Source organism: Passer montanus, unplaced genomic scaffold (genome assembly GCF_014805655.1).
Source record: "Passer montanus isolate IOZ18808 unplaced genomic scaffold, ASM1480565v1 scaffold31, whole genome shotgun sequence".
NCBI lineage: Eukaryota > Metazoa > Chordata > Aves > Passeriformes > Passeridae > Passer > Passer montanus.
The window spans coordinates 11,041,978-11,067,922 of NW_024367819.1; the positions used below are offsets into that span (position 1 = coordinate 11,041,978).

Below are 25,945 nucleotides of genomic sequence, written 5' to 3' on the forward strand. Positions count from 1 at the left end.
ATGGAACAGCACGTCCCAGACAGAAACACCAACACAAGACTGCCAGGCTGCAAAGAGGGTGGGCCAGAGGAAGAGGAGGAGGCGGAGGAGGAGAGGGTGGGCCGGGAGGCGGCCCGGCCCTGCCCGGCGCCTCAGGCCGGGCCCTCCGTCCTTCCCGGCCCGGGAGCTGCCCGGGCGGAGGCGGCCGCGGGGCTTTCCCGGCCGCAGCGCCCAGCTCTGCCTGCACCTCTGGCGAAAGCAGGGAAGGGAGGGGAGGGAGCAGAGCAGAGGCTTTCACATCCTCAAACCCCAGGGAAACATCTGCTGTTGCCGCAGGTTTAGTTAACTTATCCCAGCCCGTCCCCGCTCCAGGGCAGCTCCTCTGAAGCAGCCTCCGACTGCGCCCGGCCAGGGGCACGGGGAACCGTGCTCCCTGCAGCTCTTCCTTAAAAAAATAGAAACCAGGGAAGTCCTGGCTGCTAAAGAACTAAAGAGCTAAACTGGACATTGTCATGGGCATCCGCAGCTCTGCTGCTCCGTCTTCATTGCACTACTACAAAAATACAAAGTGTCTGGAATCCGAGGGCATTTGCATGCTCCTGTGGCATTCGAGTATTTAGAATCTGTGCTGCAGTAGAGAAGGGATTTTCTGAAAGATGAAGGCAAGGAAAAAAGGAGAGAAACACAAGGAATTCTCTGGGGAACAAATAATCTCTGAAACAAAAATATCATTTTAGTGGAAGATTTGGTATGTTTTTACTTTTCCAGAGAACGAAAGCAGTTCTTTATGTCAAGGAATCAAGAATGATCCACAGGCATCCTGAAGCAAAGTAACAGGCAGATGTAGCAGAGAGGACTAAGCCTGGGCAGAAAACCAATTCATCCATGTGCTTCTTTAGGCATGGATCACTTCACAATGTTGACAGTAGAAATAATTCAGCCTTCCTTGGCAAATTCACTTACCAGGATAAACAGGATAGAAACCCTGTCAATAAAATCCAAGACAGCTTAAATTGCATTTCATTCTACAAGATGAATGCAACAAAACAAGGCCATCCCTGTGATGTCTTCCATCCTGTGCCTTACCTGGGTCCCATGTCTGTACCTCTCCTGTCATCACTTTCTACATCTTTTCCAGGAGGAGGTAAGAAGTAGGGAGGAAAAAGTCAATCTGCACCACTGACTGTAATTTCTAGTGTGAAACTGATAATAATTGATATGGAAATTACTGAGTCAGTAAATATAGACACCAGTATGGCATTTTAAAGGCTTTTTACTGGTAGAAGTCAAATTTTGGAAGTTTCTTTCCACTCAGGTAACTGTAGAGTTATGATAGAAAGTGGACAGGATGTATCAGACAGAGTTCTGTGTTTTCAGTGTGTTGGCTTAGCCTTACAGTGCCCACACTGCATATAAAACATTCTCAGCTGTCACTACAATTTGTTAAGTGTGTCCCCTTGAAAGACTACATTACAGTGGTAGGCATGAACTAAGTGTCACACCAGGAGAAATTTCATTAAGAGGTGTTGTCCATCATTATCAAGCAACAGAAAAAAAAAAGCTGAGCACACAATGGCCCTGTTTTTACTGTACCATACTGGATAAATCTCTTTTCAGGAAAGAATCCAGTAGATGAACACTGCCATGCTCTTCTATACACTGTTTTTTCTGGAGAATGACCTCTGCTTTTGCTGTGATTTATTGGCTGGGACTTCAGAATCTTGAAGAAAGAGGATCAAATTGCATCTTTTAAGTTTACTGCATACAGGGAAAATAGAAGAGAATTACTGTTTTCTGATGGACCTGAAAGACAGGAAAGTGCCTTTGGAAAGTCCTCAACTGCCTCGCCAGTTGAACCAGTTCACAAGATGATCACCAAGGGTATCCAAGTCCATTGAAGAAGATGTGTACATCTGGTATGAGGGGTCTTGCGAGCAATCATGGTTTTGCCAGCTTTGAAGAGAGAACAGTAATTATTTCCTTAAATTCTATCTATTCACCTCTCCAGTAGGGGCAAATTATCCTTTATTTCCACACCAGTATGTTGTGCCTTTAACAGATCTCTGCTCAGGTTTTGTGAATCCAGCAGCAGGAGCTGAACAGCAGCCCAGTGTTGGAAGAGCTATTGAATCCCTGGCAGGCTACAGCCATAGGGAACCTCACCAGAGTCCCCATCACAGCCTGACCACAGAGACCTCCTGGAGGAAACCAGCCAGGACAGAAGGGGGAAGTCCAGGGTATGACTCAGAGGTAAACTACTTTTTTAATCACTGAAGGAACTGGTGGGGCTTGACAAATAAATAAAATGAGTTTCTGAACTCCATTCCCCAGGGTCCTTAAGGAACAGTCTTGTAAAATACATTTGTCTTGGATATTTGAACTGAATATCACAGCAGTAAACTCTTTGTATGATTAATTGTTCCTGCTGTAGCAAAGAGGTACCAGTCAGCAAATTCTAATGAGAATTCTATTGCTAAAAAAAATCCAAAACAATTTTTTAAGGTGATTACTGTTTTTTTTTAAATCTATTTATGCAAAATGTGAAGTTATTTACCATAGTTCTAATGAACACCTACTTTAAAGCAAACTAAGAAAACCAAATCACTCCAAAGCTAGGAAATCCCCGTGTATCCCCGGGATATTTCTGTATTTTAGTGTATTTTAGTATTTCCTGACAAGTTGCAGTGCAGCACATTTAGAGACCTGTTCCAGTGTCTGGTTGATCAGAGAACAGAGGTTTTTGAAGACTGCCATCACATATTGGTCAAAGTACCCCATTACCCTCTTATTTCACATTAGTGTCATAAAGATAAATTTGAGTCTGATTATTTTGTAGTGATTGTAGCACCAAAATGGAAATTCACTCCTTATAACATCAAGTAAAATTGGCTTGATGGTTTCTGAATTCAGATGAATTCAGAATTCAGAATAGAATTTTCTGATAAAAATTGTGGAAAGCACAAATACCTGCCCAGGAATTATAAGGATGGACATATGTCGTGCTTTGGCCCGGAAGTGAGTTTCTGGAAAAGTTCAGGTCAAACCAATCAGTGGCCAGATTTGAAATTAGCACCTGGTGTGGCCACTGGGGATTTGGGATACGCCTCTGAGAACACACAGGGGTTAAAAGCAGAGGATTCCCAGAGAACTCCCTCTTTGGAGTCCGGTGTTGGTGAGTGGAGTCTGACCTCTCCCCTGCCCAGCTGCGCCTGGGTGGGGAGGGGAAGGCCATGCAGCCTGTGGGGAGGAGGCCCAGGGCCCCAAAAGGTGCAGGGGGGGAGGAGACCTAGGATGTTTGGGCAGCCCCCCCGGGAGAGAGGGACAGAGACTGTGCTGGCAGCACGGCCGGCCAGAAGTGGGGGATGTGGCAAGAGAGAGTGCCCGGCAGCTGTGGGAGTCCTGGGCAGACAGAAGGGAAGATTTTAACCCCTTTGTAGAATAATGGAAACCTTACAAATACTGATCCTCCTGAATCAGAATGAGGAGAGAGATATGAGAGATGAAATGGGCAAGTGTGAGGAAAGTTGGAAGAGGTGAGAAGAATCCTGGGTGGAAGAGATGATGGAGTGGCCTTGAGCTGGACTCTTTCTTGTATGGCCATGTACAGACCCGTATTTTTTTCCTGTGACCCAGAGACTGTATTTAGGGGGAGGCAATACCTTGGAGTCAGAGTGAAGCAGCAGCGTGAACATAGATGGCTGAGGAAGGTGTAGGATGCCCTCTGTCTCTGTGGAGAAGAAGATCTCTGTTCACGAGGCCCCTCGGCCTCAGAGGGTGAAATTTGGGGGAGACTGGTGTCCCAAAGTTGAGAGACTACTGCTTTTGGAACTGGGTGGAGCATCTTTAAACGGGGAGCCCTAAAAGCAGTCCTGGCCCGTGTCCAGTGGTGAGACCACTGGACATGGGGAGGGGAGAAGTCACGAAAACCGACGTTCTCTGGACAGAATCACGAGTGACACGGAAGCACAGGAGGTTTCAGTTGTGTTTCCAGGGGAAGCCAACCAACATTCTCTGGACAGAACCACGAGTGACACGGAAGCACAGGAAGTTTCAATTTTGTTTCCAGGGGAAGCCTATGGTGCAAGGGGGGGACTCCTCTCCCCCTGATAAATTTGAGAGTTGATTATTTGAGGGGTGATGATGGACTGGAATTTGATTACCTGAGAGATGGTGACTGAGTAAAAATCTAAGCTATTATTTCATTCTGTGAAGAAAAGGGAGGGGGGAGGAGGAATGTATTTGGAGGGTTTTCATTTCTTAGCTTTATGTGTGTCTTCCTTTTTAGATACTGTAATTAATAAAGTGTTGTGTTTTTCCCTCCATCCCCAAGTAGGAACCTGCTTTGTTCTGTTTCCAGGTTACATCTCACAGTAACCATTTTAGAAATACACCTGCCATGGAGGCCCTGGCACTGTGTCAGGGTCAAACCATGACAACATAATTAACAATAAGCAATATGTTTGAAGTTAATTTCAGTGACTTTCACAGAGAAATGCTCATTACATATAGCTAGAACACAATTTTATGGTATCTCACACCACTTGAGATGAGGGGAGGCACTTCTTAGAATGTGGTAGCAAAATGTAAATAAACTCCTAGTTCCATTTTGCTATGAAATAGTGCAGTTACTGCACAGTTAACAATACTTTCTGCATGTTATTGTCCATTGTACCATAAATTATGGCAATGGTTTTGGTTCCCGGTTTCTGTTCAAACTTTGCATTTTAAATCACTTTTTGCTTAATGCAGCCATATAAAAGAACTGTAAGAAACCCAAGAAACCACAAGGGATAAAAAATAAACTACATAATTTTCCTTCTTTTTTTTTTTTCTTGCCCATACCATGTAATTTTCACTCTTATTTCTCATTTACTGTTTTCTTCATTTACATATGAAAATTAGACTGGAGACATCAGTCAGAAATGTTCGGCTGGTTTTTTCTGCAAGCCTCTAGAAAAGTGAAGGGGAAAGAAGATTTGAGATAAGCAATTTTAGCTTCCCAATAATTTTTCCAATGCAAAGAAAAGCGGGCAGAGAGAGACATACTATGGCACATAGAGACACACCTGAAATGAACACAGACAAAACCTGAAGCTGAATGACATCCAGTCAGTAATCTGGGTCAAGAAAGTGCTCTGAAATGGACCGTAGTTCCAGGAAGCAGATAGAAACTGTCTGGTGGCTTTCTGATGTTGTTTTTTTCAGGAAAGTTCACTATTAGACTAAAACGCTGACCCTGCTGAAGTTGTCAGGAAAAGTCAAACTGAACTCAGGGACAAACCTTGAAACAGATATAGTGCAGCATAAATTTCTTAAGGAATTGGTGTAAGTATTCTTCCAAACCTAGTATGCATTTACAAGTTCTTTTGTGGTGCTGAGGTATTAACTTCAAATGTGTAAATATTAATATAAAAAGTAGATGGGTTTTTAGGTACTATTTTTAATGAGACTGCATAAACAAATTCCAGATTTTAGCTGTATGATTCAAACCTCAACTACCAACCCCCAAGCATGTGATGTAAATTGCTAACCTTTCTAGATACCAGTCCCAAGACATTCCACAGCTAAGTCATTTGGGGAAGTTGTGCTGAAAGAGAGATCAGTCAGGCATTTTGTAAGCAAATTCTACAGTCACTTTCTCCACTGTGTCTGGGATGAACATGAAAAAAAGAGAGAGAAGCAGCCTTTGAGACAGATGAGCTGTGGTATATAAAACATCTGCAGCAGGCAGGAGTTCTCTTTTGTGAGAAGATGTAGCACTGTGGCTTTGGCAGTCCACAACTTTGAACTTCTGTAGCAGTCTTCTGCATCTGCTAGCAAAGCAAGCTCTGTGAAGTTCTGTAGTAGCAAAGCAAATGTGAGAAGCTGGTGAAGAAGGTCATTCTAAGACTGAAGAATCAGAGAAAGGACGACAGCTGAGGTGCTATTCTCAAAGTATTCTCTCTAAGTCATTCCATACAGGGGACATGCTCTGTGCTAGAAGACCAGCCTTAGGAGTGTTTGCCTGTGGAGTCCCCTTCTCTCACTCATGACAACAGAATTTTCTACCCTTTGCTCTGTGGTCTCAAGTTTTCTTTGCAGTGGTTAGGAGGAGGATGACCTCATAATTTGACTATACAGGTGTACTGAGGACCTGATGATTAAGTCTTCCTGTCCAGTTTGTAAATATTATTCTATTTGTAGGTCTTAACACAGAGGTTATGGGGATTGCAGAATGAACCAGGTTATCTGACAAGTCTGATAAAAAGCAGAGATGATTTCTTGCCACTGCCAGAAGCTAACATATCTGAAGACACAGTTTTCTCCAAAGCTGGGAAATGAGAAATAGGAAATACTGTACGGTTAACTTATAGACAAAAGTAGTTTACTCATGCTGCTACAAGATTTTGGATTTCTCCAAAAGCCCATGTAGTTCAGCATTTCATCAAAGACTGTGGATGTTTAGTAAAGTTGTCATCCTTTCTCCAAATGTTTTGCTATCATGAGATGATTTGTTGAGCAGGGATTGATGACCAGGAGATTGTGTGTTTTAGTTAAGAGTCACGGATTCAAAGATTTGTCTTCATGAATATATACATTTCCTTTTTAAGCACACCACTTACATTCCAGCTCCCTACTTACAGCTAATTTGTGAATATGTTAGGCAAAAATCTCCTAAGCCCAGATGGGTTATCTGGAGGTCTCTCTACAATGGCCTGTACCCACCTGGAAAACTGATTATTTATCCCTTCCTTCTTTCTGTGATCTTCTAACCAATTATTTATCCATGAGATCTTATCTTTCTTCTACTGTATCTGTAACAGGCTTAGTTGGAGAATTTCATGCAGAACTTACTGAAAGAGTTGTGGTCACCTTATATTAATTTCCATGTGGCCTTTGTATACGAAGAGTCCCTTTCCCAGTGGTTCCTCTGCTGAAGCAGTAAGCATTTTCTCCAGAGTAATCATTACTCTAGAGAAGTAATCATAACATTGACTGAGAGGTATCTCAAGGTAGGATTCCAGTTCTTTTCCATTTCAAATATTGATAGAAAATTTTCTTAGGCAGTATTTAGGTACTTAGTTAAAAGTTTTGAAAGCCCGTAGAAATAGAAAGAAGAAAGTTTAATCAGAAATAAAAAATGTAAAGTGAGAAGAAATGTACAACTTGAAAAACAACAAATGAGCTATTTATGGACATTCAGACCTTGACAAATTAGATGTCTGGACAATGACCAGCCAAATTAGGTTCCTCAAGGGGAATATTAGGCTGGATGTTAGACAAAGATCTTCTTCCAGAGGTTGGCTGGGCACTGGAACAGACTCCCCAGGGAAGCACCAGCCTGAGAGACTTCAAGAATATTTGGGCAATGCTCTCAGGCATATGGTGTGACTTGTGGGTATGGTCCTGGACAGGGCCAGGAATTGGACTCGATGATCATTGAGGGTCCCTTCCAACTCAGATTATTTTGTGATTCTGTGAAAAATGGTCTACAGCATACTCAAAAATATCTGTGCTATTAAGTACCCATAAAACAATGAAATGTGTAATAGCATACTGCCTAATAAGCTAATAGGTCATCTGAAAATGATGTAAAAAATTTGAAATAATCTCTTTAAGGCTGAATGCCATTCAATAAACAACTGTTGTTGTTCACTAAGGGTTAGATTATTTATCATGCCTACAGTTAAGTATTTCATTTTGCATTTGCTTTTCTTTGCCCAATAGCAGAATGATTTCATTTCTGATTCAAAAACTCTAGGTTTTTTTCTGTTGCTTATATTGCCATGCATGTCCTCTCCAATATAAACTGGTGGGATTTATGCCTAGTTAAAAGGAGTTTTCAGGGATACATTTGTAGCCTTTTTTATCAAAAGACTAAAAGAGAGACAAGAACTAATGGCAGTAGGTTATCTTTATCTTCTTTATGTAGAGACATATAGTATAATTAACCAAATAATCAAGTGAAAGAATCTGGAAGAGTCATTTGAAAATCTTTTATTTGGCATTAACTGTTGCTGGGCCCACTAAAGTTAATACTCCTAGTTTTAAAATATAAGGGGTCAAAAACAATGCACAGTGTCTACAAGTCATATACTAACAGTGAGCTACCATTTCTTTTTAAAACGGTTTTTGCTTTTGTTTTACTTTGGTTTTTTAATCTTCTTTTTGCTACTAAGCACCTTTAGGTAGCAGAACATATAAGACTATAAAAATTTTCTAGGAGTCAGAATTTCTGCTATTTAATGGCATTTAGCATAGGATTCATCTCATGAACTTTAGTTTTCTAGAAGCTTGTATCCAGTCTGTGCCTTTCATCTCAACTTCCCGTGTAGAGAAGTGAAGACAAACTGTAGTTTCCAAAAGGGCATGCTGCACCTCTGTCTTCAGCGCCTGTCAGGGACATGGTGTGCCTGCTGTCCAGTCTCTACTTATGTCTCCTCTCCCTTAACTGATTATTCAAGTTCAGACAAAATAAATCCCTTCACCACTGTAAGCTTCCTGGAGGAGAAGCTACCTCTTTCACTTAGTGAGTGAGACCATTTTAAAGAAGATAATCCTGTGAAAAATCCTGTGCAGTAGCTACTTGTTCCCCAGCAAGCAGCATAAAATCCCAGGCTTTTCATTTCCCATTAAAAAAGAAGTCTATACTTTTGTTGCTTTCTACATCTACTTAACATAGTCCTTATTATCTATCTACCAGTGTCATTCTCTAATGATTATATGGAAACTTTTTCTCTACTTTTTTTTAAATTGTTGATCTAGAGCTTACAAAGGAGTTCCTTAGGATAATAAGTTTTCTTCCAAAATACAGCCTCCAAAATCAACAGGGGAGATGTTGGATGATCCTGTTTTCCAGTATTTCACAAAAAGAAGATACAATCACAGACCTAAAATAAGCCAAGTCAGTGAACAATTGCTAATTGTTTTTAGGTTTGCTAATGAAAGGGAGCCTAAATTTTGTGTAGGTCATATACATAAACCCACAAAAATATTTTCAAGTAAAAATAGTCTCAAGTGCACGTAAAAGGTCACCACCACACGCCAGTAACTGCCTCATATTATTTCACATTTCTTATTTTTTTCCCTGGACCTCCCTGTAAATTGATACAGAAAACATGCATGCAGAATGTCAAAACAGAGTGCAAGGAAATTGATGAAAAATTGGTTGATAGGAATTATCTACCTTAACAAATCTCACATCATGTTAGTTTATGTGTGATTATTAACTGTAACAATTATTATTTTTAATAAACTAAAATTCATTCTTGCAATTGGTTCTGATTGCTGCCTGAGGAAACTATTAAGTCAGATTAGTTAGCTAATGTTGCATACAAGAAGCACGTCATTATAGTTTTAGGTTGTCGGAGGTTTCTGAGACAGATTTCAGACAACATCTTTTACCTCTCCACAGAGATCTGGTGTTTTGTAAATTTCAGGTTTTGTGAATATTGGAGTTGTCTGAACAGTCCTTTTATGAAGTCTGTGGACAGTTAATTATCTCAGCAAGACTAAATTCAGCAGCATTCTATAACTAGAGAAGTTAAGATACAATTAGTAACTGTATCAAAAATATTTTCTGCATGCTTCTCCTGTGAGAGAGTTAAATATAAAAAGCAGAACAGAAGAAACCTGCAAAGGGAATGATTGTCATGATTTCATACATCTGATGTTTGCATTAAGACGTGACATCTATGAAAACACCGTGGTAATCATACCCACGCACAAACTCGAAGGGGGTTTTTGCTGTCTGTTCAAAACAATCACTTCTGCATTGGTGTCTTTTATTTACTCTGTATTTCACTTATTCAAATCTATCTCAGAGTGAAGCATTTTAGATAAGTCTAGTAAAAGGTCACAGAAGTCTGAAAAGGGGTCAAATAAGAGCTAAGTTGAGACAAAGAAAGAAAAGTTGGTCAAAGTATGATAGAAAAATAAGAATATGTCTCCCTTCCAAACTATGAGCCAGAAGGTTTGCTCAATGGATAGGCGAGTTGCTGGGCAGTCAGGCATAGAGTGGGAGAGACAGGTACTTCAGCAGGGTGGAAGAAAAGCATAGATAAGATAGATAGATAGATAGATAGATAGATAGATAGATAGATAGATAGATAGATAGATAATGTTATCATCGTTTCTTGAATGATGCTCTTTCAAGGGAATATAGTTGTGCATGGTGAGAGTTGCTTGCAGGGGCAGACCGAGAGAGAAATTCAGACCTGATGTTAAATTGTCCTCTGTCCTCAAGAATTCAATGAAATAAGTGTCGCTAGAAGGGAAGTAGTTAAATTTTAAAGAAAACTTGCATATACTGTCCTATGAAATTGACTGTAGTCGTAACATCAGCAGAGGTTAAAAGATAAGATTCTGCCTGCTGAGCTGGTTCATTTATCATATATGCCAAACTATATATTTGCCACAGTCTTTTACCAAATTCAAGTGAGTACTGTATTATTCCAAGAGCAAAACTTTGACTTGTCACCACCTGTCTTTGGGACCTCATAAATATTCTATCAGAATGTTCTGTCTGGTAAAAAAACGTGATTGATCCATTTTGTAATTTAAAGTGTAAGCCAAAGCTCTCAATCCTGTCTATCCCTTTGTATATGTAAGTACAGTGTCCCTGGGTTTTTTCAACTTTTGTCATTTTTGATTATGCCCAAGCAGTCCCTCTCTCATTTTCTGAAACAAGAATTGTAGCTGGACTATGTTATTTAATGTTAAGGCATTTTCTGGTGCCAGAGGAGAGTGTATGCTGAGTCTCCTTTGCTTGTGGGTATCTCCAACTTTTCACCTGTAAACTAGAACTCAGAATCTGTTATGTCTATTTTGTAAGAGTATCCCAGTCTGATGATAAGGCTAGCCAAAAAGACGAGAGATGACACATTTCTATCTTACTTCCATTTTTTCCCAAGCCTCTCTGAACATATGTATTAGAGCTGTCAGTCTTTATGTGCTGCAAGTTCAGCAGATGATTGCTTTCATCTTGGGATATGCCAAGCACACAGGGCCATTCATCTCTGTGTTCTTTTCTTGTGGACCATTTTAATAAATAACTAGAATTTTGGGGCATGCAGGGTATGGTTCAGCTGCCTCCACCAGCTGTCTTATGAATAATGTACTATCTTTGATTTACTTTCTATCTGCTGTGTTGGTGCAGTAAATTTTGAAGGCAGTGCTGGTATAGACTTAGTCCTACTTAACCATGTTCAAACTTTGAAACCTCACTACAAATGCACTGAACACTCTGTTTCACTTCTTAGCATGATTTTGACACTGCCTTTGGCATTCTTGTTACTTGGGAAAAGGGAAAAAACTTAAAAAGCTGATCTTGGGTGAAAAGAATAGAAACATATTTATTTTGAAACCATACCATACTTTCATACTTCAAATGTTTCCCATTCTTTAGTATTAATGGTCATGTTGCATGTTTGATGAGTAGCATGATTTGAATATTGCCATGTCAAAACTGTGTGATTGTTAACTTTAGTCACTAGATGGCCTTTGAGTGTGCAAAAGTTCCCTGAATGCTATTGGAAAACTATAGTTTTACCTAGGTCATTAACTTTGATGGTTTTCACTTTAAGCCATTCCTAAACCTGTCTTTAGTAGCTTGAGCTGATATTAAGTGTTTATTTGCAAACTTTTGAGAAAGGAAAATGGCAAAAGGGCAAAAGTAACAGCTTAATTATAAGAATTAAATTAATAAAACAAAAGAGGAACTAGACTGATTTTTTTTATTTAAACAGAATTTCTCTTTTCATCAGCCTTTCCTGTGTGTCCTTGAAATGGTCTTCCCCAGTTCACATTTGTGAGGAAAGTACAGACAGGATACTTCACTGGGTAAAGCATAGGGTCAGAAGCTGTAGAAGTATTGCCTTCCCTGTTCTGAAGAAAAGACTTTGTACTGAGTGTTACTCACATCAGATCATGTGCTAAACACTCCTGGTTGTTGGGAGCTGCCCTGTGAGTAGCTGGAATTTTTGAGCTACAGCTTAGATCTATTCATTTATGTTTCTTACATCTGTTTCAGAGTAAATGTACATCCTTTTGCAGTGCATCACATGCTGTTATCTGTGTGGGGAACAGCACATTATTCTTCATACAGCAACAGATTCACAGGTAAAGTGAGGTGCTAATCATTGTAAGGTCGTCACATTAGATCCATGTTACTGCAAAGAAGCGTATTAATCCCAAGTTTTTATGGCACAATGTACCATTCTGATTATTTTATCTCACTTTCTGCACAAGTCATCTGGTTTCTCAGAGCCTGCATCTAACTTTTCTGCTTGAATTATGACAAAAACAGTTTAAAATGGTAATTGAGAAATGACTGTGCTTTCAAAATACAGCACATACAGAATACAGCATAGTGCTGAACAGAGATGTCTGGGTTGTGGTGAAGTTACAGAGTCATTACCCCTTAGCTCTGCTAGATTGTGCTGCTGTTATGGTGGAACTTTGAAGAAAAGAAGCAGATGTGTGCACTCTGCTGCAGGCAGACAACCTATCTGGGACTACTTGCATCAGATGGTATCTTGGAGGATTTGTAAGTCTGAGCAAGTGAATCTGTATTGCTTTCTCTGGAATGCTGCATCTCATTTTTCTGGTTTTCAGTGAGTTCGACCATGGATTTCATTGATTTCTGACAACAGGGAGACCAAGATCTCTGAGATTTAAAAGATTGCGACATCTCAGAGCTCAAAAAAACTCAGTTGTAATAAACTCGATTCCATCTGGAAAATTTTATTACGTTTTTCACACTTGATATCCATCCATGACTGTCAGACATCAAGATTGCTGTGATTTGGAGCAGAAGAAAGAAGGAAGTCAGAAGGCATAAAACTTTGCCTATAATTTGTTTTTCTCACTTTGTGTGTTTGCCAGTAGTTATGAAAAGTTGTGTAAAGGCCGTTAAACTCAACCAAAATTCTTTAAAATTCAGATATATACTTTGGATTGAGAAGCCTAAATATAATTTGTAAGTATAAAGTGTAAAGCTCTCTTAAGTAAATAGTCACTTTCACTCTCACAGAGTAGCAGCAGCACTTCCTGCTTGCAACACTTGGGCAACAACATCAGTGCCCAGGCATTACTCCAGAGTGAGACACTGTTCTTCCCCAAACCATGCAAGAAAGTGGTTGCCATTCAAATTATTAGCAAAGCTGAAAGTAACTAAGAGTCATCTGTCATGTAGCTGCAGAGACAAACAGGAAGAGTGGTGAACCTGGGCATGTTTTTTATGTTAGCCTTGCACCCACCCGCTCTTCCTTTTGGCAGAACAGGAAACCATCTTCTGTTTTTCTTCTTTTTTCTTAAGGAATTAGAAAAAAGATAAAAGTCTTGACCTGAGCTGTAGTTGAGCCTAAAAGCCCCTAATCCAAGATCAGTGTTATGAGGAGCTGCTGTGCATGTATCCAGCACTCTAGATAGTATTGTGAAGTCCTTACCATGCAACTTGGAAGTCTTACAGATATAAATCCAGGTGCAACGTGATAAAGTCATGCACCAAATTCCCACTGGGAATCTGTAGCACAGTTAGGAATGAAACTTCACATATCCTGAGCCCAAGCATGTGCTGGTTTTTTAACTGAACTCTCATATTTAGGCTTTTAAAATACTGCTTTGCTCAGACTTGGTTTTTATAATATTAATTAGGACAAAGTGATGGTCATACTTCTTAAAAATCAGGCTGAAATAAAAATGAACATTTAGGAATCATAATCATGTATTATCCAGCTTTTCTCAGTGGTTCAGATATGGAATAACTGTGGGAGCTTTCAGCACATGTAAAAAGCCATGTCATAAATGTTGTGATTCATCTAGAAGTGCTGAATTTTGAATATGAACTTATTAATAACTGTGTGGGTAATCTGGTGGCAGTCTAGAATAATCAGTAAAAATTGCCCAAAGAGAGCTATGGATGTGCTCTTTGGGTGCTTTTTGTGCTCTTCATCTTTGCACATGAGCAAAGATCTTGGATCATAATTCAGTTCTTCTCATTCTCTTCCAGGCTTTCATTAAAACCTGCCTTTGGGGAAAATCATGAATGTCATAGTCTCTTGAGGTCTGTTCCAGTCCTGGAATATAGCATCATTCTTAATATCCATGGTTTGTATATGCACTCCTGAATTTGCTTTAGAATGATCTTGTTTCTCTTTTTCATCCCCAGATATACTGCAATGTATGCCTAAAAGTTGGAATCTTCTACTATTTCTTTGCCAAGGGTAACATAAAAATAAGGTTTTTTTAAAGAAAGTGAGAGTCAAAGAATTAGGAAGCTGTTGTGGAAGACCGTTCTGAAAATCTCTCTCTGATGCAGTCCTCTTTCACCAAGAGACCACCTACAATTTTTTATAAAACTTATAATCCCATTGTACAGTTCAGTGCTTCATTGAGTAGGCTACACTGTCAGAACACATGTGGTGTAGGCTTGAAACTTATCTTCTTATCCCAGCAATGAATGAGATTCCAAGTTGCATTGATACTTTTTTGTATTTTCAATGTATGTTGCTTGTGTGACTTTTAAGGTACACTGGATAACAGTTGCCCAGTGGTTCAAGTGACTTTTGCAGTATTTTGAAATGTACCATTTTTTTGTGCATACTTTCTTTTTCTTAATTTTTCCCCCTTACCTTCTCTACTTGTCTGCCAACTCTAAATTCTCTTGTATTTGCATTCTTGTTTTTTCAAACCCATGAAGTGTAAATTCCACTGGAATCAGTGAATTAAAGGTATCTGCTTAACAAGATTTCCTGAACAGAGATAGGATTGAAAATCTGTTCACATATTTCACAGAACTGAGACCTCTAGGATTTCTTTTCCAAGACTTTAAACTCTGAATTGGTTGTGTCTGTTTTCCTTGGTTATTTTTGCTTTGTTTCTTAGTAGTTTGATTGTTAATAATTCCCTTATTTATAATATTAATTTATTTGTGGAAGATGAATATAGCATTTGGCTTTATATGTCACATAACTACCCATATATTAACTATAGGTAAGCAGCTGAGTGCTAAATGAGTATGTTTTGTGCAGCTAGCCAGGCTTTCAAAAATAGCTCAGCAACCACACATGAAAACCAGAATTCTGAAAGAGCTCACATTCTGGGTGCATGCTGGTCGCTAAGCTCCTGCGAAAATCTGGCCACAAACACCACAATCTGATCTCCTGTGTCTAACTGCTGCTCCAACCCACATACATACCAAGGAACGGGAGGACAATCCAAATACTGGAAAAAGCATTGTGTTTTCAGAGGAAATTTTGCAGCAGGGCTACAGCGACTTCCAGGAAGGCTCAGAGTGATAAATTCACTAAGCACTTTTGAGAGGTGCCATGTTATTGAAAAGTGAAAATAAGTAATGACAAAAATCATTGTTTATTTTTATTAACAACTACTTTGAAACACTGTCTTTCTTATTTAGAAGTGCATTTTGAACTCAACAATTTTGAAAACTGTAGAAAAACTGCTTTTATTGGATCATATGTGTTTCCAGCATAATCATCTGCTGTTCTTTTTTTCATATAATTCTACTTCACCCCTAGCCACCAGCTTTTTTCCTCTGTTGACTTCTTCCCCAATCTGCTACTGAAACGAGGTTATGTTCTTTGTGGTATTTTAGATTCTGCAGGTGTTTTAAGGGTCAATGGAAAAAGCCTCCCACGCTTTGGTGATGGGGATTTCCTCTGTAGCATTCAGGGGCTGGGCTCTGCTCTGACAGGCACAAATAACTCTTCTCCCTGGTGTTTGGAGCTCCCTTACACCTCCAGTGTGCTGGCAGAACTTAATGTAATAATAGTGCAGCACATTTAGTGCATTTCAGCATATGTAGCAAGGGTTCATATCAATCCAGGTTTTTTTCCTTTATCTGACTTGTGCTTTTCTGTTTAGTGTGTCTTTGCTGTTATAACACAACTTCCTGATTCACTGCAGTGCCTATTGGAATCTGCCTCTTGACATTTGACAAAAGCAGTTAGGACAGTGATTATGTTTTCTTGTTCCACAGTGAAAGCCCCCTCAATTAAGTAAAAAATGGGGCAGTCATCAGCTTTTTAAAACTTTCTACTCATTCCTCAGCGCTCCTAATCCACAGTAGAGGGCAGTGCTTACACAATGCATGTGCATTCTCACCAAGTGTTAGTTACATCCTAGCACATCATCTAGTGCAGTGCCAGAACACTGATAAAACACATTACAATGCTGGTTTTTGACAGGTACAGATTGACAAGGCTGAAGTGACCTGTCCAGTGCCAGAGGCGTTGTGTGTGTGAGGAAGACAACAGGATCTGATCAAAAGCACTTGATTGAAATGGGAAACATGCAGTTCCTAGGAATACAAAGTCCTAAGTGTTCCAAGTCCTGCAGTTCTTGCACAAAGATATTCTCTGAAACTACCCTTTATTCATGGTTTCGCAAGCACATTGAGCAAAATGCTGCTATCACATCAGTACATTATAGTATTTCCTTCGTATTTCCTTAGTGTAGTCATTTTCCAACTGTCTATGTGCATGCATCCCTTGGAAATTCAAGTTATCAGAAATCCCACACGCCACAATTATCTGGGGACAGGGCCTTCTGCTGTCTTGCACCTTGCACAGTCATTTCCAAGGGCTGCTGTAGAACTTTCTCACAAAGTATTCTTTCTTCAGAAACTGCCGTCTTCTCTACCATACATTCCGGTTTAGTGGTTCTCCAGTTTGACTCATTCAGGGGGTTGTGGAGGCAAGCGTGTGTTGAAATATCCTACTTTGGCATTTTCCAAATGAAATTTTATTGCTGCCTTGAAATGCTTTCTTGTGTCTGAAAAACTTTGCCCTATACTACAAAGGGGGACTGAAAATTTTGAAAGCAGAATAAAATTGTTTGAAATTGTAGAAACAAAGTTTTTCTGTTCAACATGATTCACAATATTTGGGGGAATTTGCCATTTGGTGCCTTTATCTTTCCAGGAACCCCAAACCCATTTTTAAGTACCCATTCCCTATCGTGCTTTGATGGTTGAGGGAGATGGGTGTGAACTGAAACCCTGCTGTCGTTCCTATTCTCTGCTCTGCATTAAAACACTTTGTTTTGTCTTCACAAGTAATCTTAGGTATATTCTTTCACAACACAAAGGCATGTGTGAATTTCCTGACCCAGGATCATGCCTGAGACATTTCTACTAGAGGTTGTTCTGTTTGGGAAATAATATCACAGAGGCAAAAAAAATGTAGAAGGGCACAAATGTGTTACATTTGGAAGAGAATTTGAGGTGGACACCAGTTGTGACCTTTGTATACTGTGAGTGATGTCTGTGAGGCCTATTTTATAATAGCAAAAACCAAAAGAGGTATAATGACTTCATATGATGGTTTAATTCCATTGCATTTATACAGGCGTGTTTATAAGAAAGAGTAAGATGTTAGGAATTCTTTGCTTGTAAGTGTTAAGGTAAGAATCTACCAGGTATATCACTAGACAGAATTTTTGCACAAAGAACTTGGATACCTCCATTGTTCTAGCTGAAGTGCTAGATCCAAAGTTTTGAAGAATTATTTGGGGGAGATCTAGATTTCACTCCCATATAAATGGGCAATGTGGAATTTACATGGCAAACCTGAGCATCCAATACCCTGGAGGCATTCTAGACCATCATTTCCATTTGCTGCTTCTGAACAATATGTATTCCCTGTGAGTCCTGTGTTATAGAGAATTATCTCAGATACCTTAAGGCATCTCAAATAGCTCCAAATATCTGTATGGAGGGCCTACTAAATTAAGTCCACACTGATCTTCCTGATCATTGCCAGGAAATAAAAATCTGTAAAGACATCCCAAGATGGTAAACTCCACCACAAATCCACTGTCCAGTTCTGGGCCCCTCACTAAAAGAGGACACTGAGGTGCTGGAGCATGTTCAGAGAAGGGTAATGAAGGTGGTGAAGGGTCTGGAGTAGCAAGTCTTAGGAGGAGCAGCTGAGGGAGCTGGGGTTGTTTAACCTGGAGAAAAGGAGGCTCAGGGGGGACCTTATCCCTCTTTACAGCTACCCAAAAGCCAGGTGGGGATAAGTGTCTTCTCCCAGGTAACCAGCAATAGGACAAGAAAATTAGCCTGCCCAGGGAAGTGATGGAGTCACCATCCCTGAAGATATTTGAAAGACACGTAGATGTCGTTCTTGGAGGCATGGTTTAGGGTGGACTTGGCAGTCCTGGGTTAACAGTGAACTTGATGATCTTAGAGGTCCTTTCCAATCTTAGTGATTCTATGATTCTGTGGACAAAAATAGAGGCAGTCAGAATCACTACAATTCACTTGAAAAATCTTAGTGCTTGCACAGATTCAACTGTCAGCACTATATATTTGTTACTGTTGGGACTAAGAGCTGCTAGGATGATAACAAGGAAGTGTATGAACAAGGATGTCATGGTTACAGAAAGAAAGATTGATGACGGCAGCATAACCACAGAGGAGTTTTGTGTGTTGCCCAGTGGTAGGCTGGCACTTAGTTGTTTTCTTCAGCAGCAGCAATGGGTTAGCAGCTCATCAGAGAAAGCACACAAGAGCTAGACGGCATGATCCAAAAAAACAAAAACACAAAGGGGTACTTTTTTAACCTCAGTTTCTTCTGCTTTATCACCTACATAACCGCAGCACAGTTTTGCATCTTCTCTGCAGGTTCCCAGGAGAGCAGCTGCTCTACTGTAGTGTAACCTTGCTTACTTTCCTGGTACCTTTTGCTTCTCTCTGTTCAGCTCTCTTCTTTTACAGATCCACATTCATCCCACATATTGAATGTAGCAACTTCTGTCAATTGTTTCTAGCAGACAGTCTAGAACAAGTCTTCATCTTGGGTCATTTCTCAGATTGACTTTTGAGTCATATTTGCCCATATATGATGCCTTTACCTTTTCTTCTAGTTTTGTAAGTTTCAAAGGTGAGAAGATTTTATCAATCAGATTCCTCATAGTTATATCGTTATATTATTATAATTATGTAAATGTATAATACAGTTAATATATTAATATAGAAACATTAGTTTATAAAATATAAAAAGTATTCTATATAATATAAAAACATATATTTAATATTATAAAATGTAAAATTATTATAACAACATAATTATTGTGCAATTTAACTTAAAATAGGCTTCTAAAATGCTGAAAGCTGCTATAGGACTTCTTGTTGTCATCTACTTCTCTTTATGACCCCCGTACACTTCCAAGGAAATCACTGGAATTTCATGACATGTGGCAGACATGCTACATAGCTCATTACCAGGCTAATAAAACTGGGTTCACAGTTTGACTAATTCCTTCAGAGTGGTATCAGGTATATTTTCAGTTTTGGATGAATTCATGTGCTTACAGTCGCAACCCAATATCCGTTATGTCACTGGCTGGGATCCTGCTACACAGATAGAGTTTTCTACAGTCACCTAATGTGCACTTAACCTAACAGTTGTCTGCTTTGACATGAAAAAGCAAATTTGAATGCAACCCATTCTGTTGGCCAATTCTGAAAACACGTTCTACTACTGTAAAAAGTTTTCATGACACTTGTTGCCCCAGCACAGCTGCTGTCAAGACAGAGAGCAAATTTGTTCCTTGCCCAGCCAACTACTGAGTGATTCCCTATAGACAACAGCTTCCCAAGTGCTACAAAGCCTCTGTACTGATTCTACAAAGCCATCCTCTCTGGCGAGTCGTAGACTGGAGCATGGCACAGGGAGTGTAGCAGTGTATGAAGCTGTGGGTTAGTGCCAGGTTACTCCAAACTGAGATGGAGAAGTAGGTGGTCCTTCTGCTAGCTGTGGGTGCAAGGACTACAAAATATACCACCAATGCTCCCATGCCAAATACAACTAACTCAGAGTTTTGTGTTATAACTCTGGTATGTAGATACATTTTCTTGTTACTACATCTGCTATTCCGGTGAGGAATTTCAGAGCCACGTTTCCCACTACAAAAGTCAGAGATACACAAAGTCTGATAAACTGTGTCTCTCACACATCCTATTTTGCATCCCATGCTGAACTTAGTTATAGTAGAAGGAGCTCATCAGCTGCATAATACTAGTAATACATGCATGATACTAGTAACTCTATGCATTTAATAATTAAATAAATTGCATAATTTTACACAAACTTCAAGGAGAATGAAGAAAACTTGAGAAATTATTTGAAAGGAAGCACTGCTATCAGTTATATGGTGTGAAGACCCACAAATGACTAAGACAGGTGAGGTGTATAATCCCAAATATTTAGGTGATTCAGCAGATGAAGCAGCTTGTTGTGAGCCTTTACCTGCATGTGTATGGGCAGTCTGCATGTAAATATGTAATTCATGTGTGTCCTATGTTTAATTGTATAATCCAACAGTGTCCTACATTGATATGTCAATACAGAACAATATTGAAGATAGTCTATGAAAAACTTTGAGTTGCAAAAAAAGGTACTATATTGAGGTTTTATATTGTTTTATTCTAATACTCATGGATTATCCGAATTCATATTATTACCTATTTTATCTTTAATTTTGTCCATCTCATCTCTGCTTCATCTTGCAACAACTGTTATCAAAATTTTCTTTGTATTGCTTCAGATAAGTAGAGTTTTTTTACTCCACATCTTTAAGGAACTCTGCTTTTCATTTTCACATTAAAACAGTATCAGAATTAACAAAATGCTTTCATTTTCCAAGGTGTGGTGCATACTGTCTCAGTACAGTGGTTCACTCACACTAGAATTTAAGTTGGTGTCTAAGCAGTGTTGTTAATACTACATCTTAATAAATTCTAAAAGGAAATCTAGAAATCTTAGAATAATTTGGGAAATAATTTATGTTTTAACCCATGAGAAATCACACCTCTTTTGGCTTAAAATCTGTTATTTAAATTCCATATTTGAAGCTGGAAACTAAACATGAGCTAAATATGTATCACACTTTTAAAGAACATTTCTTGCTTTTTTGTGCTCTATGCAAATTCTGTGATTTCATTTCTTCTTCGTGATTAAACAATGCTTCTAATAATGAATATTATACAGATACTAAACCTAAAGAGATTGAAGAAAAAGAACTCTCTAAAGAGCTCACCTTTACAATGTCTAACCAGAGATTTTGGCCCAGATCATCATAAAGTTGTTTCCCCGACTTTAAAGAAGCTATGACAGTTTATACATTCTAAGCACTTCTCATTTTATTATTAAGAGATTTTACCCCATCTATCTTTGATAAACCCTATTCATTCTAGAACTTACCTATAAGTCATATTTCAAGCCTATAGTAATTTAATTTACCCTTTCTCCACCCCATCCCCCTTTTAACTGTTTCCTTCAGCACTCCAAATATTCCTGGATGCACTGGCAAGGTTCATTGGTCAGCAACTCACCCATCAAATTCTAATCTTCCATCAACAGCCCCATCAGTAATTGCAGGAATGCATGGGTAAGTATGAAGTATATTTTTCAGCATGTTCAGAAAAATTACTGGGAAATCATAATTGCATTTATTTAGTTAAAGAACAATTAAATGTTACACATTATATTCTATTGACTTAAAAAATATAGAACAGTTAGATTGGAACCCACTACATTATTGTTATGCATGTCAGAAGTCCTTTTGAGGTCTTAGAATTTTTCTGGAACATTGGATGTTATGTGTTGGGAAGATGACTTTTTTTTTTTTTAATAACAAATGTCTTTGTCTTTTTTTCAAAGAGGCCAAAGAATGTCAAAGTTATCAATTCCCAAAAGAAAACTGTGTGGAGTTTCTCAATTGGTCTTGGCAGACTTAAGAAACGGGTATTTGCTATGAAAAAATGGTTGTTAAAAATGAATGGGTTCACTTAAAAGGCAGTGAGAAGCAAAGTCATACCATGCCACCACACTGATGTAGCCTGAGATCCTGTGATTGTGAAATCATCACAGCTCCCCATCACTATCATGGCTGCCCCATCAAGTGCATTAATAATCTTTACTCTCTCTTGCTCTTCCATACAAGGCTGGTTAAAATTGTGGGCCAATATAAGTATTTATTTGTTGATTTCAAAATATCTGGACACTTCAAAATTGCTGAAAAATCCTTTTCCTTTTGTTAGCATGAAAAGCGTTGGATGCTGGCAAAGAACTTAGTCTTTCTCCCCAGTAGCTTAGTAACTATTTGTTTCTCCTCTCTCTTTTATGATTTTGTGCTTTAGATTCTGCTTTCTTGTTATCTGTAGTGATCTAGGATATGGTAACACTTTTCCAAGATTCCATGTTTTCCTGAGAAACATATCTTCTAATTAAACTTTTAATTTGCCTTAGGATTCTGTTCACAGCACATCACACTTTTTTCAGCACTGTCAGTGAAAAGTATCCAGAAAAGGCTCGAGGAGATTTATGGAGCTGCATGACTTTTAAAGAGTTTGCCTTGTCAAGTTTAACCATTTCCAGGAATGACCTAACTTACTTTTCTGCTGCCCTCCATCCAGTCACCTCTGCTCTTTTTCTTTTGTGGTTATTCTTGGAAAATAGGCAGTCCTAACCTGTAGTTATGGGCTGCTGTTCACAGCAAATGGAAAGATGCAACAAAGTCCTGAGTCTCCATAATATGATAAAGCTGAACTCAAAGCAGTCTCATGCAACTCTAAATTGCTTGCAAATGTCACAAACAAATAGAAATGGCAAATGCATCTCAGCAAAGATCATTGAAAGACTTCATTCAGGTACCAGAATTCAAGAGAAAAAATGACAGGCACCACTGTGATCTGAAGAAAACACATCAGTCACTTCCTTTTACTTTACACAGATGTAAAGTTTTACTGTGGATGTAGTTCACAGTGGAGGAATTTCCTTCATTTTTAATGTATAGCAAGAACAGGGCTCTCATTCTGTGCTAATGGATACTTTCCAGAACCAAGACAGAGTCTCCTGACCTTTTTCGAGTAGGTTGTGTAGGAATAAACTAGAGAGCATAATCACATCCAGAGATTGCAGAGCAGGTTTTGCCACCCTTAGCCTGAGCAAATGGACCTATATGGTACATTTCCCTGAGGAGATATTATCCCTGATAGCAAAATTGTAACAGGCATATGGTCCTACTTGTGGAGTAGGACCATAGTCCTTAGTGTTCACTGAGCTAAGATGGAACATTCTAATCTTTCATGCTGCTGCTGTATAAAACTATGATGGATGCTGAGAATCTCCCCTCAACATTAGTCACCAATGCCCATAAAAGAGGTATGCTTAACATTTGATTCCTTCCCTTTATAAAATAAATTATAAGAATTCCTGCTGATTTCAGGGATCACAGGTCAAGCTTGACTATAGTGGAGAAGTGAAGAGAGATTGTTCCCATAATTTGGGGTCAAATAATATGCTTCCATGGACTTTTGACCTAGGATGTGATCTCATCCTTACCATTTTTTAAATGGTGGCCTCTTTCTTTGCCTCTTTGCTCATTCTCAAGCAATTATTGTATTAATTTCTCAGAAAGTATGAAGTGATGGCATGTGGTGGATGTTTTATAACTGCTGTCTACAACATATGGTCAGTGTCCTGAAGACAACTATAGGTATCAAATGGAATCTCTTGTGTACTGCTAACTTGGTCTAATAAGTATTCCTGTCAAAAGTATCAGCAATATCAGACAGACCAGGCAGCATGCAACCATTTCTGCACTGTGTTTCTATTGCATGGTGCTCCCACAGGATGTGCAGCAAAACCCTGTACACCAGTGTCAAGTGTTCTGAAGTCAACAGGATTGTATAGAATATGAAACAGTAGAAATATGATTTTCTCATCTTTGAACATGAATAGTGTTTTTATATGTCAAGATTTATTGATGTATTTTTAATCTATTTTTATTTCCAGGTAATCCCAAGGTGAAGACAGAAAATTATATTTTAAAGTCCTCTTAGTGCAATTAAATTCTGGCAGATTTGTTTAGTTTTTGCATAGGTAGGAATGCTTTATGTATTTTCTTGTGTCCATTGCTACCTGGAAAATACAAATCCAATTGCATCTCATGTTACATGGAAACCCACTGGTTTCACCATAATTAATTTAAGACAGAGTTGGATTTTGTTTCATTATTGAGAGAATAACTTTCTTGATTATTGAGAGGATTGAGAAGCAGTTTTAAGCAAGTTGCTTTGAAGATTTCAAAAGTTATCTCTAGGTCAAAAACATGGTTTTTAATGTAGAGAGTAAGTGAGAATAAATGTCTGTGGCCAGTTCTGTGTCAGCCATGATAACCAGGCATCTAAAGCAGATGTGACAGTGCCAAAAAGTATTTTTAGAAGGCTTGAAAGCCAAATATCCAGAATGACCTTCAGGCACCACAGGGCCTTATGTGCTTGAGAGCATTTGGCATGATCATGGAAGGTTAGTTGTGAAACAACTGTGTGTGTGAGTGACTGTGTCTCTGTATGTGTCTTGTCTGTGTGTCTGTGTTCAAGCAAGACTGCGGAAGCTCTTCAGGAAGATTTACCACCACTGATCTTTAGAAGGCTGATTCTAACACTATGGAATATTGCAAATTATTAATATTCTCTGTGGCCAGTAGGCATAAGTGTTTGTGAAGACAGGAGTGAGAGAGAAAAAGGGAGAATGTTTAGGAATATGAGAGCATGTTTTAAAATTCCTTTTTTCCCTGTCTTTATGTGACTGCAGATACATTGCAAAACATGGAAGTTGACTCAGCAGAAGCACCTGGGATTTTTTCTCAGCTCCAGTTGGTCCTCAGATTTCTTTCAAAGCAGAATAAAAAAACTATTACAATTTAGAGAATGCCAGTCCTTTTTACCTGCATAACTGAGAGCCTCAGTGTCTGACAGTGAAGAGGAAGGAAATGTATGAAGATGTGCAGACACTTTAAATACAGAACAAAAATAAAATATTACAGAAGTGGGTGTTTGTGGTAATCCTTATTGCATTATTCTCATATTTATGACTTACTAACATTGACAGTTAAAACCATATTAAGAACAAGAAGAGACATAATTCAAAGTCTTGAAACTTGTCTGTACTAGATTGCCTTGTTAAGTATGGTTGAAAATGATGCTGTAGCTGTTCCATACATTGACATGAACATTTTGTGTATGCACACAGACACAAAAATGTGGACACACATTAGTGAATGTATTATTAACTATTAAATCATTACAGGGCAGCAGCCCTTCTCAAGCTGTTCTGAGTGTGCCTTGCAAAGATGGTTAAACATCATAGAATGAGATTTTAACCTTTAACTGGCTTTGTTTGTAATCAATAAAAGGAGCCAAGTTGTGTTCCCTGGTTTGGAGGTTAATTAAGAATGTATGCCTTATACCCATGCTTAAAATCTTGTTGCTTAATCTGAATAGGGAAAATCTAAACATGGAAGATGGAGGACCTCTAGTTAAGCATTTGTCTTGGTACTGTTTATTTTCTGATATCGATGTAGACACCATGAGGAAGAAGCATGCCAGAGAAAGAGAAGATCAAATGCAAATTTGTCAGTCAGGAAGTTCTACTGTGCTCCAGGGGCCAAAATAGCGCAAACAGTTATTCTAATTCAGACAGCCTTGCAGATTCCTCATAATTTTTTGTCTTGAGGTCTGCAGTATCATCTGAATAATCTATATTTCTTCTTTATTATCTCTAAGGATTGTTTTTCTCCAGTACAGGCTTTTCCAGGCTTTTAGGTATGTACATGTGTCAAAATGTTTATAAGAAGTAGCTTTTTTGCAGCCACTTAAGAGCTTTCAGTGAAGGATTACAAAGTGCACCAATGGTGAGAGACCCTTTCAAGAGTAGACTGAAGACTTACTGGAAATACTGAAAGGTAGGGAGAATAAATCACAGAGACAAAAGGCACAAAATCTGCACAAGGAACTAACATTCCTTAACAAAGGGATTAGAACCTCAGCAACAATAAGGGGAACTAAACATCCAAATCCCTGACATTGCTGTGCAAATCTCAGTCACAGAGGATGTACAACCCCCTAGGGAATATGAGATGACAGCTAAGATACTAGGGTATACCATTTCCCCTA

At 38.9% G+C, this 25,945-nt stretch overlaps 1 protein-coding gene across 1 annotated transcript; it reads left to right on the forward strand.

The window, feature by feature from the left end:
* SPATA48 (spermatogenesis associated 48) lies at nucleotides 1–24,823 on the forward strand. The gene is given in 10 exon segments (XM_039714777.1): nucleotides 1–315; nucleotides 1,734–1,845; nucleotides 1,848–1,940; nucleotides 1,943–2,229; nucleotides 3,457–3,512; nucleotides 8,725–8,863; nucleotides 9,320–9,387; nucleotides 11,103–11,201; nucleotides 21,268–21,375; nucleotides 24,585–24,823. Coding segments are annotated over 10 exon segments (1,302 nt in total). The 3' UTR covers nucleotides 24,610–24,823.
* The last annotated feature ends 1,122 nt before the right edge of the window (nucleotides 24,824–25,945 follow it).